The sequence below is a fragment of the Choloepus didactylus genome, chromosome 3 (genome assembly GCF_015220235.1).
Source record: "Choloepus didactylus isolate mChoDid1 chromosome 3, mChoDid1.pri, whole genome shotgun sequence".
Lineage (NCBI taxonomy): Eukaryota > Metazoa > Chordata > Mammalia > Pilosa > Megalonychidae > Choloepus > Choloepus didactylus.
The window spans coordinates 156,445,895-156,462,873 of NC_051309.1; the positions used below are offsets into that span (position 1 = coordinate 156,445,895).

The following is a 16,979-nucleotide window of genomic DNA, read 5'->3' on the forward strand; positions in this document are numbered from 1 at the left end:
GAGTAACCGACCCCCTACTGAAGAAACAAAGATTAGCCGGCAGGAATCCCAGACCAGCACCCACTCCGCACGGAAAGCCGCCTGTGACTCGACACTCCCTGCTCAATGACGCGAGCGTCGCTGAGCTACTCGACTGGAAGCGGCTACGCCTGCGCGGCCGCGAAAGACCAAAGCCCGGAGGCGGGGGTGGGGGGTGGGGGGACAGTGTCGAGAGGAGCAGGGAGGGAGTGGGAGAGTTGGGGTGGAGGAGGGGTAAAAGGAACGAGGAGGGCGAGAGGGGAGGAGGAAGGATATGAGGGTAGAGAAAAGGGGTGGGTCCAGCGAGTAGGGCGCGGTGGGGCAGGCCTTCCCAGAGGTTCCTAAGTGCTTCACTTCCTGTTTGCCGAAACTTCTGAATCCGGGTCAAGGGTGTCAGCGTCCCTGTCTTCCACCCGGCTGCTCCTGGCACCCACCGTGACAGCGGCTTTCGACTTAGCCCAGGGAGGATTTCTTGTCAGGACTTGTTCGAACCCGGACGCCCTCACCTATACCGGGACGCGGGGGCGCGCTTCCTCCATCTACCGGCTAGCAGCCCTGGGTTCTGGGCGCACCCCGCCTCTGGGGGCCCCATTGGGCCCTCGGCGCTGATGCTGACAGTGACCTAGGCCCGGGGCGCTGCATAGTGCGGGCATCAAACTCCTTGGAACCGCCACGAGCGGTGTCGGGTCATAAGCTCGCTAGGTTCGCCATCTTCCGCCTAGGCTTGGATGGGCCCTTCTGCCCGATAAATGTGGCTGCTGAGGCGGCGGTGGCGGTGGCCAGTCCCGCTGCTGCTTAACTCCAGGTTCATATCCTACCCCTCCTCTGGCCTGTGGCCTCCCGCTCCTTACCCCCTGTCCCTGGACCTGGCGCGCGGCGACAATGGACAAGATCCTGGAGGGCCTGGTGAGTTCTTCGCATCCGCTGCCTCTAAAGCGGGTGATTGTGCGGAAGGTGGTAGAATCCGCGGAGCATGGGCTAGACGAGGCTCAGTGCGAGGCCATGTTTGACCTGACTACCCGGCTCATCCTGGAGGGCCAGGACCCCTTCCAGCGACAGGTGGGGCACCAGGTGCTGGAGGCCTACGCACGCTACCACCGACCCGAGTTTGAGTCCTTCTTCAACAAGACCTTCGTGTTGGGCCTCCTTCAGCAGGGCTACCACTCGCTGGACAGGAAGGACGTAGCCATCCTGGACTATATTCACAACGGCCTGAAGCTAATCATAAGCTGCCCATCGGTACTGGATCTCTTCAGCCTGCTGCAGGTGGAGGTGTTACGGATGGTTTGTGAGAGGCCGGAGCCGCAGCTGTGTGCCCGACTGAGCGATCTCCTGATCGACTTTGTGCAGTGCATCCCTAAGGGAAAATTGTCAATCACCTTCTGTCAGCAGCTCGTTCGGACGATAGGCCACTTCCAGTGCGTATCCACCCAGGAGAAGGAGCTGCGTGAATATGTCTCTCAGGTGACAAAAGTGAGTAACTTGCTGCAGAACATATGGAAGGCTGAGCCATCCACACTCCTGCCTTCCCTGCAAGAAGTTTTTGCAAGCATCTCTTCCACAGGTAAGGGTCATTGTATTTCAAGGGAATCTTGGAAATTATGTTTCTCTCACACACACATACACACACACTACGTTTGTTTCTCTGCCCTGAAAACATTCTTGATGGAGGCAAATCCTAATACCCTCATCCAAATTTTATTCCCATTCATTACCTAATACAGGCTTGTCACTGTTGTGCCTTAAAAACAGGATTCCTATTTTAAAGATCCAGAATGTCTAACTCAAAGACCTTTGGCACTAAACAAGTTGCTTAATTATTCAGCCTCTGCTCAAGTTGTGGAATGCTTTGAGGATGACTGCTACTATATAAAACTTAGTGACTAATAGTAGCCTAATGTTTACCATGTTATTATTCTACCCTTCTCTGTCATCTTGTAATGAATTTTTCCCTCATTTTTCTTATTCCCCCATTATTTTATTCAGGGACTTTGCAGTTTGTTTTATTACTAGGTTATCCCAGTTAACAATGTAGTTTTTGAACATTGATATTTTCTCTCTGCAATAGTATGTGTGAGAGGGGATTCAGGTAGAATGAGGGAAGAAAAAGAGAATGAAAGCTTAGATAGGTTGGTTGGGGTATAGCCCAAGTACTGCATCTTCCAAAAAGGGGCTGGGAATGTCACGTGATACCTGGCAAGAAAATGCTTTTGCACCCAGGAATTTTACCTGTGAGTCTAAACTACTTGTTCTGCCTTGGAAATTCCAAGTCTGTAGGTTGTGAGATAATAGATCTAAAACTGTGTCCCCCTCCTCTCTGCTTGGTACAGCCAGTGTCCCTAATTATTCCACCAGTGGGCACTCCCTAGTTATTGAAGATTGAACTAGTGAAAGAGGTGTCCTTCTTTTATTTCTTAAGAACAAGAAATATGGGTGAAGTTTTAACAAGCTCCATGTGTTTTGATGAATTAAATGTGTTTATTAAAGAATTACCAAAGGTATAAATGAGTTTGTTTTGTTTTTTGGTCATTTTATTTGTATCACCTGTGTTGTTATAGCTATTAGGTTTCCCCAGAACTTTTTTAACTGTAGCAGTAAAGATACACACTTTGGATTTGCCAAATTATTTATGTATTTTAAGCAAAGTCCCCAAAATTATTCATGTTAACTTCTGTTTAGAGATAAAAAATTTTTTCCTTAGAGCAATGTAATCTGATTACTGTAATTAGTAGTTACAAGTTACTTTGGAGGTCTCTAAATGGGAGTTGAAATGATACCTTGAATTTCTTTTCTTACTACTGCTTTGCTAATGAATAGTTTAGTATAGTGTTACATACTAGTATTAATTAACTTAAAGAATGCAAAGTAGCATGTATAAATATGACAATAGCAAACAGTAGTTTTTGTATTGTGGTAGATCCTCTCCAAAGAATGAGCAATCATTGCCACTCATTCTTAATCTGTCATTTCTGTAATAATACATTTCTTGTATAAGTTCGAGACTGTTCATGAAGTGTAGCATTAACTGCTTTCTAAGTTAACACTTTTGTTGCAGTTACATTTTTTGTTTGTAATGATCTCTCTAAATATTTCGCTTGAACCTTCTTGTATTCTTTTTTCTTTTTAATTAAAAAAAAAAAAAAACAGATGCATCATTTGAACCTTCTGTAGCATTGGCAAGCCTTGTGCAGCATATTCCTCTACAGATGATTACGGTTCTCATCAGGAGCCTTACTACAGATCCAAACGTAAAAGATGCAAGTATGACCCAAGCTCTTTGCAGGTACTTCTTCATGACGCTGTGGATGGTAATTGTAGATTTGGAAGAAAGAGATATTTTCAGTTAATATTTTGAAATAATGAATGAATTAGAGAAATGTTTAAAACTGAAATCATGAAATCAAATATAAAAGGATATATAAGAACTATCCCAATCAGTTGGACTGAATCATTTACCTTAGCTCTGACAGGTGTATAAGTAATTCGCTAATCCATTTCCAGTTTAGCTTTTTTTTTTTTTTAATTCCAAAACATATACATAATCACTATTATAGTGAGGAGTCAGTTAGAGTATTGATATATTTTACTAATTTCTTTGCTCATTATTCTTTCCTGCAACCCGTTTCTACTCTCTGAGTTCACTTTTTGGGATTTTTTTTTTTTTTTTTTTTTTGCTAAGTATGTACTTTACTTTCTCTTTCAACTAGGATCTATGGATAATACACTCTTAGCCTTTATTTTTTTGCAATGTATTTTCCTCCCTTAGTCTCAAATAGATGATTTGGCAAGATACAGAATTCTAATTTAATCATCACTTTCTCTTAGCAGTACTGCTTTTTCTTCTGACATTTATTATTGTTGATGTGAAGTCTGCTGTCAATCTGAATGTCATTGTTTTGTGTGTAGTCAGGCTTTTCTGGTAGTATTTATGGTTTTCTCTTCATCCTGATGTTTCACAATTTTTTTCTTACAGTTTTAGGTGTAAACTTAATATTATTTCTCCTTCTCAGAATTTATTCCAGTCACATTTATTGAGCACTTATCATGAGCACCAAGCTGTGTTCAAAAACATTCTTGAACAAACAGATAAAAATAACTGCTCTTATGGGCTTACTTTCTAGTCATAGGAGGCAGACAGTACACTAACAACAAATTTCATTGATGCCAGGATGCATCTGTTTTCAGATATGTTAAAATGTGGAAATGCACTGTTCTTAGTGTCCTAATTTAATTGGCAAGACTCTTCCTGTTTTAATAGTGCATAAACTAATTATGCATCTTAAAGTTGATTTTGTTTTAGATTTGATTAAATACAGTAAGTAAAATAATGTAGTGTATTACATAATGATAAGTATTTTGGGGGAAAAGTAAACAGGAAGAGGGATATGGAGTGTAGAGTGATTTGCAATTTAAATAAGGTAGTTGAGGAAGACCTCACTGAGAAAGGCAACCATAAAGTAAAAGCATGAAGGAAATGAGGGAGCAAACCTTGTGGATATATGCAGGGAAGAGCATCAATACAATCTTACAATGCATTAATTTTCTGTTCAAAATATACATTTATAGAGCTTATTCCACCTGTTGGGTTTCTTTATTTCAATGGCTATGTTTTTCTAATTGTGCTTTTCCTGTCTAACAATCCTTGTTTCATATTTACGTGTTTTTGTTTTGCATTTTTAAAATAATGTTTTTCTATTTTTTTTCATGCAAATGCAAGCACATTTAAAAAAAATGTAAGGTTTGGGGACAAAATGGCTTTTTCTGAGCACCTGTTATAAAATTATAGTCATTAATAACATCTAAACTTAGATATTTATATTGGATTCTGAGAAAGCTGCATATATAGTGATCTTACTCTCTATAACATAAACTATTGGTACTTTGATTTTCCCCACCTTCTCTGGAGCTCCAGTGTTTTAAAAGGCCTTTCTCTTTCAGCCTTTCTTCTTTCTTCTTCCTTTTTCTGCTAAATATAGTTGAATTAGTCTACCTGTGATTTTTACTTCCAGTATCTTATTGCTCATTCCCTCTTTAACATCCAGAGATAATAGCTAACATTTCCCTTTCCATGCCATACATCATTTAATACTCACCAAAACCTTTTGAGATAAGTACTGTTAATGGCCCCATTTTATAGTTTAAGAAACTGAGAGGTTAAATAACTTATCCAGTGTTACCCAGGAAGTAAATGGTAGAGTGAATTCAAGTCTAGTTCCAGAGTTATTTTACTGTGTGGTCACCAGTGAGGAAGCAAATCCAGAGTTGTCAAGTTTCTTACTCAGGGTCACTGCTTATGAGAAGCAAAGTAGAACCTTATCTTCATAGCCTGATGTTTTTTCCCTTTTTTCCCCACCAGTTGGCACCCTGTTCTCTTAGATATTTGCGTACAAACCTATAAGCAATTTTCAACTCCAACATTTCTTTCATTACCTTTCATTAACATAATTAATATGTCCTTTAGATTCTTTCTTGAGGACATTTCTTAGAATGGCACTTTTTTTATCCCCACTACGTTGAGGGAGTCAGCCATTCATTGTTGTAACAAGGTTTTTCAGTTGTTCTTTTTTGCTAGCAATGATTTTTCTCTCTTCTCTAAGTCATCCTGACCTCATTTTTCCCTTCTGATCAAGAAACCATAGTGACTTCTTCTACTTATTAAATCAAGTGTGAATTCTACTTCTTGATGTTCAGTACTCTTTAAAGAGTCTTAATTTTCAACCATTTAAAAAAACTATCATCTCCAACTTATGAACTTATTTTGTTTTCAAAATATAGCTGGAAATTAATTTTTATCTATTGTTTCTATGGGAAGTTGTGACCTAGTTTTGTATTGCATTTTCAATTTAGCACATAATCCAATTTAACCCATCATCTACCCGTAGTAATTATTCTTTTATGGAAAATACAATCAAAAGAGATATTCCTGTTATGTAATAGTGATAATTATTTTTACCATACTCCCACCATGTACTTCCCCATACTCTATACTTCCCCAGTCATAGCAGTTATCTTGCTTTACTATCATTTTCTTTGATTAATTGTTTATATTCTTTCTATACTGTAATGCAAAAGATTAGAAATGCAAATACCATGCCAGGTCCAGGCAGGTAACATTAAAGAATGAAATAGGCCAACTACAAGTGAAATAATAGGGAATAGGAATAGTAGGGAATGGGCTTAATTGGGGTACACAAGCAACTTGAAAAGAAAGGTGATACTCAACTCTAGTTGTCTGTTGTCATAGGAAAATTTGAGCACTGTTTTGCTTCATCTGATTTTTAAAAATACGCCTGATCATTTTCTATGTGAAATTTCCCAATTTTTAAAACATTGGGATAAATAAAACTGTAGGCTGGATCCAGGCCTCAAGCTGCCATCTAAAAGTATGAATTGGTTTTATTCTCTATAAATTAAGATTAAATCTGTCTTGTGGCCTATCATGATATTGCCAATTTTATTGTTAAGGTTTTAAAATTAATGATAGGAAAAAATAGTTTCATTTATTCAATGAATTTGAGAGCTTCTACTCAATGCCAGGCTGGGATCCAAGAATACATAAGATAAAAAAACAATAACAACAACAAGATCACTGCTCTTGAGCTCACAATCTAATGGAGAAGATAAATCTTTTAAATAGAAAAATTACAACTGTATTTAAATGTTCTTTAAATAGTAAGAAATTAAATCAGTATTTCAGGGTTAAGTAAAGTGCCCTTTGAACCAAACTAATAGGAATCAATACATAGTAGATAGGATTATTGTCTTTAATCATAGAAATAACTTATCCTACCATGCCTGTGCCTGAGATGGTTTGGGTATATGCAAGTCCAATAAAATTGAAGCAGAACTGGAATATCAAGTATAGCAAAAAACATTGCATTGCACTCAAGCAGAGCTAAGTTGTAATACCAATGGCATTATTTGTTAATTGTCTATTGACAAATTTCCTAACTTTTCTTACCATCTGAGACCAAAAGTCATCTTACTCACTATTATTTTCCCAGCACCTGACACAATACCTAGTGTATAATAAACACTCAAATATTTGTTATATGAATGGCTTCTAGTGTGTTATCTCTGGTTTGAATTTTCTTCAGGGCATATTGAGACTGAGTACACATGAGATAAGGTAAAGAGTGGAGGCGTATGAGATGGGGAGCTAGAAATGGGGAGGATAAAAAAGAGTGCCTGAGTGATGAGGGATAATGAAGAGCCATGGCCAAATGAAATTTTCTACTCTCTGCCCTCATGTACCCCTTACCAGTTCTGCCCTTAGACCTGAGCAAATGGGGGTTACTGCCTCAGGCCCTGTGTGCTAGAGGGCCCTGTCTGGCAGTACTCTGGTAGTCTCACATCTTTTTTATTTATGCGTATTTATACACTATACACACACACACACACACACACACACACACACACATATACATATATACACATACTTAGGTGATTGTCTTAACAAAAATGGAACAAAACCTAGTGGGTTTCTTGTCTCTTTAAATTCATCAATATCTCAGATCTTTCCATGTTATATCCCTATATCCCTGTGGATAGATTCGTATAGATCTATTTCATTCTCTGAAACTTCTACATAGTGTTCCAGTATATCATAGTATCAATATTATGGTACATTTAGCCATTTCCTTATTGATGAACACTTAATGGTGTTGCAGTTTTTCCATATCATAGAGTGATAGTGAATATACTCCTTTTACATAAATGCCAAGTGTGTCTCTGCTTTGTGTTGAGTGGCAACAAACTTTGATGAGAATCAGATTAACAATGGTTGGAAGATATACAACACCTGCCAGAGACTTCTTCAATAACTGGTAACCATCATTATTGGAAGAAGATGGCCAGAAAAAATAAGGAGGGAAATAAAATTTGTGTAGGGAATGGAGGGAACATCAGATGACTTGCAGTTAACATGCATTAGTACTTTGGAGCCATTCTTAGCATTTGATCGAACATTTTAAACTTAAAAGCAAAAACCTGAATAAAGGTAACATTCCAGTGTTAATGTAGATACTTATAACAAAGTTGTGAAAATGCATTTAGAAGTCAGTTACTCTGACATTGTAGAAGACTGTTTTGGTAGCATATTTATGTACTTAATATTTATATTTGACATTTTGTACAATTAAGGCATTTATTTATTTCTTTATTTTCACATGTATTAGTATTTGGTGGAAGAAAGGAATTTATAGTGAATACTTCCAGTGTTACATATTCACTCAATCTTCACAACAGCCCTGTAAAATAAGCATACTTAGATATAATCTACAGATGAGGACATTGAGACACAGAGCAGTAAAATAACTTATATAAGGGATTTAGGGTCCCCAAGCTAATAAATGGTGAATTGAGATTTTAATCCCAGACCACTCTGACTTCAAATATTTATATTTTATTCCCCTACTGTTTTCTTAGTATATAATCCCCAAAATTGGATTAATGGATTAGATAATATGAATATTTGGCCCTGTTGCTGCCCAGAAAACTTGTGCTAGTCCTTAATGTGGTAGATGTCTAACTTGAGGCACAGTCTCCATCAGATCCCATACTTTGTCTTTCTTCAGTTAAACTGGGTTCATATTAAATTAGGAAAGATCTCATTAATGCAAAATAAAAAACCAGTTGATACCCTTTATCTATTTGATATTTTCTTTTTTTTTTTTTTCTTTATATAGTAGGATTTTGAAAGAGATGAAAGACCTGTTTTACAATTCAAAATACAGTCTTACTTAAAGGGTTCATTTCATATTAGACTCTAATCACCAGGAAAGAGAAATCTTGATTCATAGCCATGTATATCTTACTTTGGATATCTACACTTAAACTGATCTTTTTAGAGTAAATTTTCCTAATAAATTGATGCCACTATATAACATAAATTTAAAATTTTGCATTTCTGCAAAATGATAATTTATCAGACATTCATTTTATGGAAATATGTTAAGTGTAAGAAACTGTCAGCTCACGATATTGGAAACTCCTTGAGAACAAGCATCCATCACACTCATGTTTACATCTTGGACAGTGCCTTTCACAAGCAAGCTCAGTAAGTATTAAGTCATAAAGTGAGTGATCCTTTACTATAACTTATGTCATTCCTAATTAAATAATGCTGAAAATATTTTCAATACATATAGTTTTGTTTGTTTTCCTTCAATTTTCAGAATGATTGATTGGTTGTCCTGGCCATTGGCTCAGCATGTGGAAACATGGGTGATTGCACTCTTGAAAGGACTGGCAGCTGTCCAGAAGTTTACTATTTTGATAGATGTTACTTTGATGAAAATAGAACTGGTAAGTTGGGGGTAATAAATCTAAGGATATATGGGCTCAGGTAATCAAACTTTTTTTCTTTGGGTTTTCCCCTTTTTAAGTGTATACATCTAATTTTGAATATGTTCTTTTTTTGTTTTTGTTTTAAATAATAGGTTTGGGGGAAATGCTCTTTAAATTTAGGTAATTAAATTAATTTTGCTCCTTTTACATATATCTAATATGAAAACATACTCCTCCTACTACCTCTTAAATGTACTCTAATCAAGCTTTTACCACCATCATTCTTCCAAAACTACATTTGACGTGAGTGCTCCCCAACATCACTAAACACAGGGATAATTTCTCAGCCTCCTCTCATTTGACCTATCAACAGCATTTGACACAGTTGATCACTCCCTCTTGAAATACTGTCCTCAATTGGTTTCCAAGATACTATACTCTTCTGATTTTTGTTCTAATTCACTGGCATCTCAGTCTCCTGTGCTGGATCTTTCTTAGAGTCCAGTCTTTGCACCACTTTATTTTCAGTCTATACTCACTGCATAGGTATCCCATGGTTTTCAATAATTTCTCTAAGTTGATGACTGCCAGATTTATATTTCTAGTCCACTGCTCTGCCTTGAACTGCAGACTACTACATGTAACTGCCTATACCTGTATATCTATACTGAGATGTCAAGTTCAACTTATCCAAACTCTAACCCCTGATTTTTCCTTCCCAAATCTGATCTTCCCTGTCTTAATAAACACCTAATATATACTCAATCCTTCCACTTGCTCAGGCCAAATCCTTGGAGCTATTCTTGTCTCTTTTTATTTTCTCTCAGCCCATATCTAGCAAATCCTGTTGGGACTCCACCTTTAAAATATAGCCACAATCTCACTTTTCACCAGCTACATTGCTACAAGCCCGGTCCAAAGTCACAATCATCTCTTGCCATGTTGAATGCAATAGGCTCTCTACTTCTGCCATTGGTCCCCGCTACAAGTCTTTAAGTGGCACACTAGGTCCTATGTGATCTGGCCCCTAAATCCCATCTCACACTATTTTTGTGTGATTTCTGTGATTCATTTATACTATTCTCCTTACTGTATCTCCAGGACACCAAGCTGGAAGCCTCCAGGCCTTTGCACTACTATTTGCCCTGCTTATAATGCTCTTCTCCCAAGTATCTGCCAGGTTTACTCTCTTTCTAGTCAGATGTCACCTTTTTCATGAGGCATTTTTAAATACCCTATATGAAATAGCTGACCCCTTTGCCACCCAGCATTCCCTATTCATCATACCCTGCTTTACATTTCTTCATAGCACTTATCACCCTATGTTACATTTTATTGTCTCTGCCCACCCTGTTACAGGTAAACCCTGTGAGATCAGAGATTTTTTTTTTTTTTTGATCCATCATTGAACCCCTAGTGACTAAAGCAATGCCCAGCAATAGTAAGTGCTCAATAAGTATTTGTTGAGTAAATGGTGGATCAGGTTGCTGTCACCTTGTTAACATGGGTTTGACAGATTTTCATTTGATCGTGTAGTTTTAAGGGTTGTTTAGGCCACTATATTCCCTCTGATCTCTATCATGTTCTTATTTCCTGTTTTGGTTCGCTAAAGCTGCCAAAATGCAATATACCAGAGAATAGGTTGGCTTTTAACAATGGGGATTTATTAAGTTACATGTTATAATTCTAAGGCCATGAAAATGTCCAAATTAAGGCATCAACAAAAGGCTACCTTCTCTGAAGAAAGGCGGCTGGCATCCAGGGTTCCTCTGTCACATGGGACGGCACATGGTGACTTCTGGTCCTTCTCTCCTGGGCCCTGGTTTCAGTAGCTCTGTCTCTCAGCTCCTATGGGTCCTTCTTGCTTCTCTGGACATTTCTCTCAACTCTCTCTCTCTCTTTTTCTCGCTCTCTTTCTCTCTCTGTGTGTGTTTCTGCCATTTATCCTCTCATAAAGGGGTCCAATAAAGGATTAAGACCCACCTTGAATTAGGTGAGTCAAATCCCAATTGAAACAACCTAACCAAAAGGTCCCACCCACAACAGGTCTGTACCCACAGCAATAGATTAAAAGAACATGGCCTTTTCTGGGGTTCATAACAGCTCCAAATTACCACATTCCCCAACTTTCTCCCTCCCCAAGATTTAATAACATATGATAGAACTTTCTAGGAAGGGGACATGCACATAAATCATTTCTGACACTAGGAAAATAACTACTGACCAGGTTAATGATTTCTCTGCAAACTCTAAGATGGGTGTCTTATCTTATTTTTTAAGGTTTTTAATCGACTTTGGTTTCCTCTTGTGAGACCTGGTGCTCTTGCAGTTCTTTCTCACATGCTGCTTAGTTTCCAGCATTCTCCAGAGGCTTTCCATCTGGTAAGTTATGACACAAGCCTTCTACACTGAAAAGGTGTCTTAAAAAATTTGAGTTACATTTGTATATAGTGAAAAGACTATAGTTTAGTCCTAAATACAACTATTTTCATGTAACTTTATGTTTTCTTAGAAAATTGCGATTGTGGAATTTCTCTCCAGTGATATATTTCAGCATCTTTTATTTCTCACTAAGTCTGCCCCATCTGCAACCACTACCATCAAATGAAAGCTACTGCTCTGCAAGGAGATGTCACTTTTGGGTGTCTGTCGCACATGTAAATAATGTAGAAGAGTAAAAATGGTTGAATAACCTCTGGTTGCTTTATAATTCCAAAATCATGAAAACATCAGTCTTTGCATTATAGCCCCAGAATTAAGATTACTTGCTTGGGATTTGATTATCAATTGCAGGTGTGGAATGACAAAATTATTTATTTAGGGAGGCTATCTGTTTGTCTACCTAAGGCATCATAGGAAGGCAGTGTCTTAGCGTAGTTACCTGCTACCTCCAGAGTCTAATCAGTGATTTTACAAGACTGGAAGTTCGTTACTAATACACGAAAATGTAAAAACCTTAGGGATATTGACTCACCATAACACGTTTCAGAGGATACTGATGAAGAAGCACAGAATTCTAATTGTTGATTTTTAGTTAGAAATATAAGCAGCCTATACAAGCGGTCTTTCTGCTGAGCCCTGGCCCTGGTCGCCAACCTCCCCGCCCCTTCGGTTGTTATCTGGGCAGATTTAAACAGTCAAGTTAAATCAAGCTGAGTGATCATGGCAGAAGGTGGATTTGATCCCTGTGAATGTGTTTGCTCTCATGAACATGTGATGAGAAGGCTGATGAATCTGTTGAGGCTGTCCCAGTCCTACTGCACAACACAGAATGTCTTCAGGAATTACCAGGACCTTCTGGTGATAATGGCATCAGTATTACTATGATCTTGATGCCCTGGATGGTTATTGCAGTGATCTTGTTCTTACTGAGACCTCCTAGTCTAAGAGGATCCAACCTACCTGGAAAGCCAAGGAGTCCTCATAATGGACAAGATCCACCAGCCCCTCCTGTGGACTAACTTTGTGATATGGGAAGTGAAAATAGTTAAACACCTTGCATGACCAAATGAATGAATATGACCAGAGTATTCTTAACTCCATTATAACTTTTTTCCTTTTGCGTCTACAGTATGGGATGAGTATTGTTTTCATGAGCTTCTAGAAATTTCACTTGCAAGCTTATTTTTGCTTCCTGTGTTACCACCATTCCTATTTACAGCATATTTGAGTAAATGATATTAAAAAAAAGTTACATGGGGCTTTTTTTTGGTTGTCCTAAATGTAAACATTCCATTCATTATATTTGTAACTGTGATCATAATTTTTGGGATGATTTCTAGCCTGATAGAAGGAAATTTGAGATCTCTGAATTTAAATATTTCAAATAGTTTTGATAGGTTTAAAAATTACTTTTTTGCATAAAATATTTATAAAGTTACTTGGACTTGTCTGAGATTGTATGAATGAAAATTAAAACTACACTGTAATTACATTTATCTTGATGGTTTATTTGTGGGTGCAAGTTTTCTGTTGCTCTTGGGACTGTGACAGCCCTTAAATATTTTATAAATTACAGCTGAAATCTGTATCATTTATTATAACTGGCTTATGTGACTAGGATAGGAGAAGAAATGAAATGGTTGTTTACTAAGTTTTTTATACCAACTAAAAAGTGTGTGGTGTTAAGCAAACTTTAGATAAACATGATTGATCTGAAAAAATAAAATAACAAGCGTAGGAGAATCAGATACTTTTATAAGCTGTTTATTGCTTCATTTCCACTGAAGGAAAATATACAGATTTTAAAGTAAGCAAACTTTACTAACAGGTAATTAAAATTGTATATTATCACTTAAGTTGAGTGGTTTCTGTAGTTAATTGCCCTATTTTGTGAACTTGGATCATCAACTGATAACTTTATGTCTGAGTTCTGCAAATAGCTTATTTCACCCCTTTATACAAACAAAACTCAAACATGAGCCAATACAGCAGATAAACTAACAAAGTCGAGAAAAAAGCATCAACTATTTGTCCTCATCTTCAGGCATGATTATGTGTAGGCCACTAGAGAACAATGGCTTATTTTCGAAATTTCTATGAAGGAGATTCTCTAACATAACTTAATTATCCATTCTAATGTTTATTACTCTTCACACTGAAAACACTCTTTGAAATTTGATTAGTCACTTATCCTATACTCTAATCCTTTTTTTTTGGCTCACAATCTTTTAAAAGATAGAAGATGTTACCTTTCCATGTATTGCTTTTTATATGTATGTAAGTAGTTGAAATATTAAATGGTTGACTTGGAAATGTTTGGCTTATTGAAGTAAACAAGTATTAAATCATTACTTTAAAGAACAAACTACACCTGAAATTGAAAATTGTTATCTGACTTCATAAAGCCAAAACGCAAAGACCTAATTACTGCCTCAATGCTGTGTATAGCCTGACTTACTACTCAAATAAAAATAATTTGTACATCTGCTAGTGGATCAGGTAGTAATTAAATCACCTGTAACTCCAAGTAACTCAGAAAGGGGTTGCCAAGTCTAAGCAATAATCTGGGCTCACTAGCATCATTATTCATTATATGTTTATAGAATATTTTAGAGGAAACCAAGATTGATGTTATAATGCATGTTTTTTATGAGCCAAGTTACTTTTGCAGTGCTTTTTATAAATGGGAAAAAGGAATGTTTTAAACGGAAGCTATGTCAGATAGTACTAATAGGAAATATCAAAGTTTCTAGTTAAATTATATACATTCCTTCAACTAGCATCTTAAGTTCAGTCAGTATTACAATAATGTCCAGAAGCATGTTGGAGTCTCACATTTAAAAAATCAGCTTTCAAGCATTTAGAAGGTACCAGCCTTTTTGGAAGCGGATCTATATGACTTTGAAGAATTTAGTCTAATTTCCGTGTCAATGATAATATTGAGCATTTAAGATGTGGTAGTAGACAACCATGTAAACTGATTGCATAGACCAAATCTTCACCAGGAAAGCTTTTGGGAGACCTGGAATTATAAACTGAATAATCATTTTAAAAATTCTTTCCTCTTCTCTTCCATCTTTCTCCCTCATCTCCCGCCATCTCCATCCCCTGTCCTTGAAGAGGGAAAAATGTGGGGGGTTTCTGAATGTTTTAGCTAGAAAGGAGAGTATCTGATTGGTGTGACTTCAAGGGGAAGAATTGTAATTCTGATTTGCTTAGAATTCTAGAGATGACAGAAATAGAGTGAACTTGGTGGTAGTATTGTAGTCAAATCAATACTTTTGATGGAGGTAAGATTAAAGAAAGTTGTGCAAAACATGAAATGTGATTTAAGACTCCAAACACAAGAGTAAACCCAGACAGAGCAGAATGGAAATATCAGTGTTAATTTAAGAATGTGACTGTGTTTAGGGAACAGGAAAGGGAGTCGATTGGGATATTAAAGTAATTGTTGTAATTGCTATTTAATGATATAACCACAGAGCTATAACTTTGCTTTTACCATGAGTTAACAACCAAAATAATGAGCTACAAATAGAACATAATACAAATAGAACAAATAGCCATTTTACCATAGGAAGTGTAAATATGTAATATCAAATTATAGTTAGTAATTGGTTGGGCCAAGTACAGTGCAGCGCTAATAGAATAGACATTTTTGCAAAAATGGATTTGTTTCATTTTATAAATACCTCTTAAATATGTGATTAGTTCTCTATGAGGTAACCCATTTAATTCTACAATGAAAAAACATTGTTTTGCTCATTATCAGTGCTAACACCTTTTTACATGTTTATGAGCAATGAACATTTTAGATTTTCCTTTTATTTTTTACCTCAGTTACTTAAAAATAAATAGACATTTCCGATTCCCTTTATTCTTAGAACCATCTCTGCTTTTTTGTGGTGGAAGGCAGATAGGGGTGGTTGGTAAGGGAAACCTCTCTACCATAAGACACAGCCCCTGTGCTTATCTAATAGAAGTGTAATACTGTTATCTGAACTGTAATTTTAGTATATGTTTAATTTATTTCTAAGACTTTCTTGACGTAGACTTTAATGTGCAAAGTATGTAAAATTCTTTCAAGTAAAAAAATTAAATTCACACTAGATGGAGCTATTAAGCCACTTCTGGGTTTATCATTTAAAAGTTTGTTCCACATTGAATGATCTGGTTAATATAATAGCCATAACATTTTTCAACTAAAAGCATTTTTTTAGAATACAGCAATGACTAAGGCTCTTATTTTGTATTTTAATTTGTTTTGGATGGAATATAAAGATGAAGAGAGGGGTCTTATATGGAATGACAATTATATATGACTGAAAACTGAATTTATCTTGAAATTCTAGAAATTTTTAACCTTAAAACTTCTTTAGAAAAAGACTGTGACTGAACGTACAGAAAAATATTTCCTGATTATATAGCATTGGCATTCTGTTTGCAGGCTAGAAGACTTATTGCCAAAGAAATATTTGTCTTTTTTCTCTTCAGATTGTTCCTCATGTAGTTAATTTGGTTCACTCTTTCAAAAGTGATGGCCTGCCTTCCAGTACAGCCTTTTTAGTGCAATTAACAGAATTGATACACTGTATGATGTACCATTATTCTGGGTTTCCAGATCTCTACGAACCTATTCTGGAGGCAATAAAGGTATGATTGATGGTTGCACTATTATTTGTGGAGCTGTGGACCAAGATGTGATACATGAATGTGGTGAAACATTCCCATAATCAGCTATTCAATTTACTGCTTTATTATAATAAACTTTTTGTTTGAAAAATGCAATTGGAATTAGATTTCATTATTATTTAGGGAGTATTCTTTTTGCTATAACCATTCTAAATGAATAACCATATTTATTCAGTTCTATAATGCCATCAACTATAAGTCCTATCTTTGAATGTATAACAGCTTTGGGAAAAATCTATTAAAAAATAGATGCTTTATTAAGTAAATACATGCATAAAAGTTGCATCCCAATTTCAGAAGTGTTAAAATATGTAAAATACATCTTAGAATCAAGGACATGCAGTTTAATTAAATATTTGACCTTGATTCCTTCCTGTTTTCTTATTCCATTTTGCTGTGGTCTGTTCATGAATTACCATATTTCATAGAATCTTTACTTAAGTTATTTGTGGATTTGCCCTGTTTTTCAATTTTGTATAAATTGTGGAGCTAAACAGCACTGATTCTGTTTGTGATGAAGAATGGGTCACAATACATAC

The 16,979-nt window shown here is 36.6% G+C and overlaps 1 protein-coding gene and 1 pseudogene across 1 annotated transcript in view; both read left to right on the top strand.

The window, feature by feature from the left end:
• Positions 1-355: 355 nt before the first annotated feature.
• The window catches only part of USP38 (ubiquitin specific peptidase 38), a 36,193-nt gene continuing 19,569 nt past the window's right edge, over positions 356-16,979 (top strand). The window contains exons 1-5 of the mRNA XM_037830721.1: positions 356-1,582; positions 3,166-3,301; positions 9,195-9,324; positions 11,587-11,688; positions 16,243-16,401. Of these exons, the coding sequence (XP_037686649.1) occupies positions 901-1,582; positions 3,166-3,301; positions 9,195-9,324; positions 11,587-11,688; positions 16,243-16,401 (1,209 nt within the window). The 5' untranslated portion in view covers positions 356-900. The remainder of the gene's footprint in view (positions 1,583-3,165; positions 3,302-9,194; positions 9,325-11,586; positions 11,689-16,242; positions 16,402-16,979) is intronic.
• LOC119529888 lies at positions 11,716-13,093 on the top strand (annotated as a pseudogene).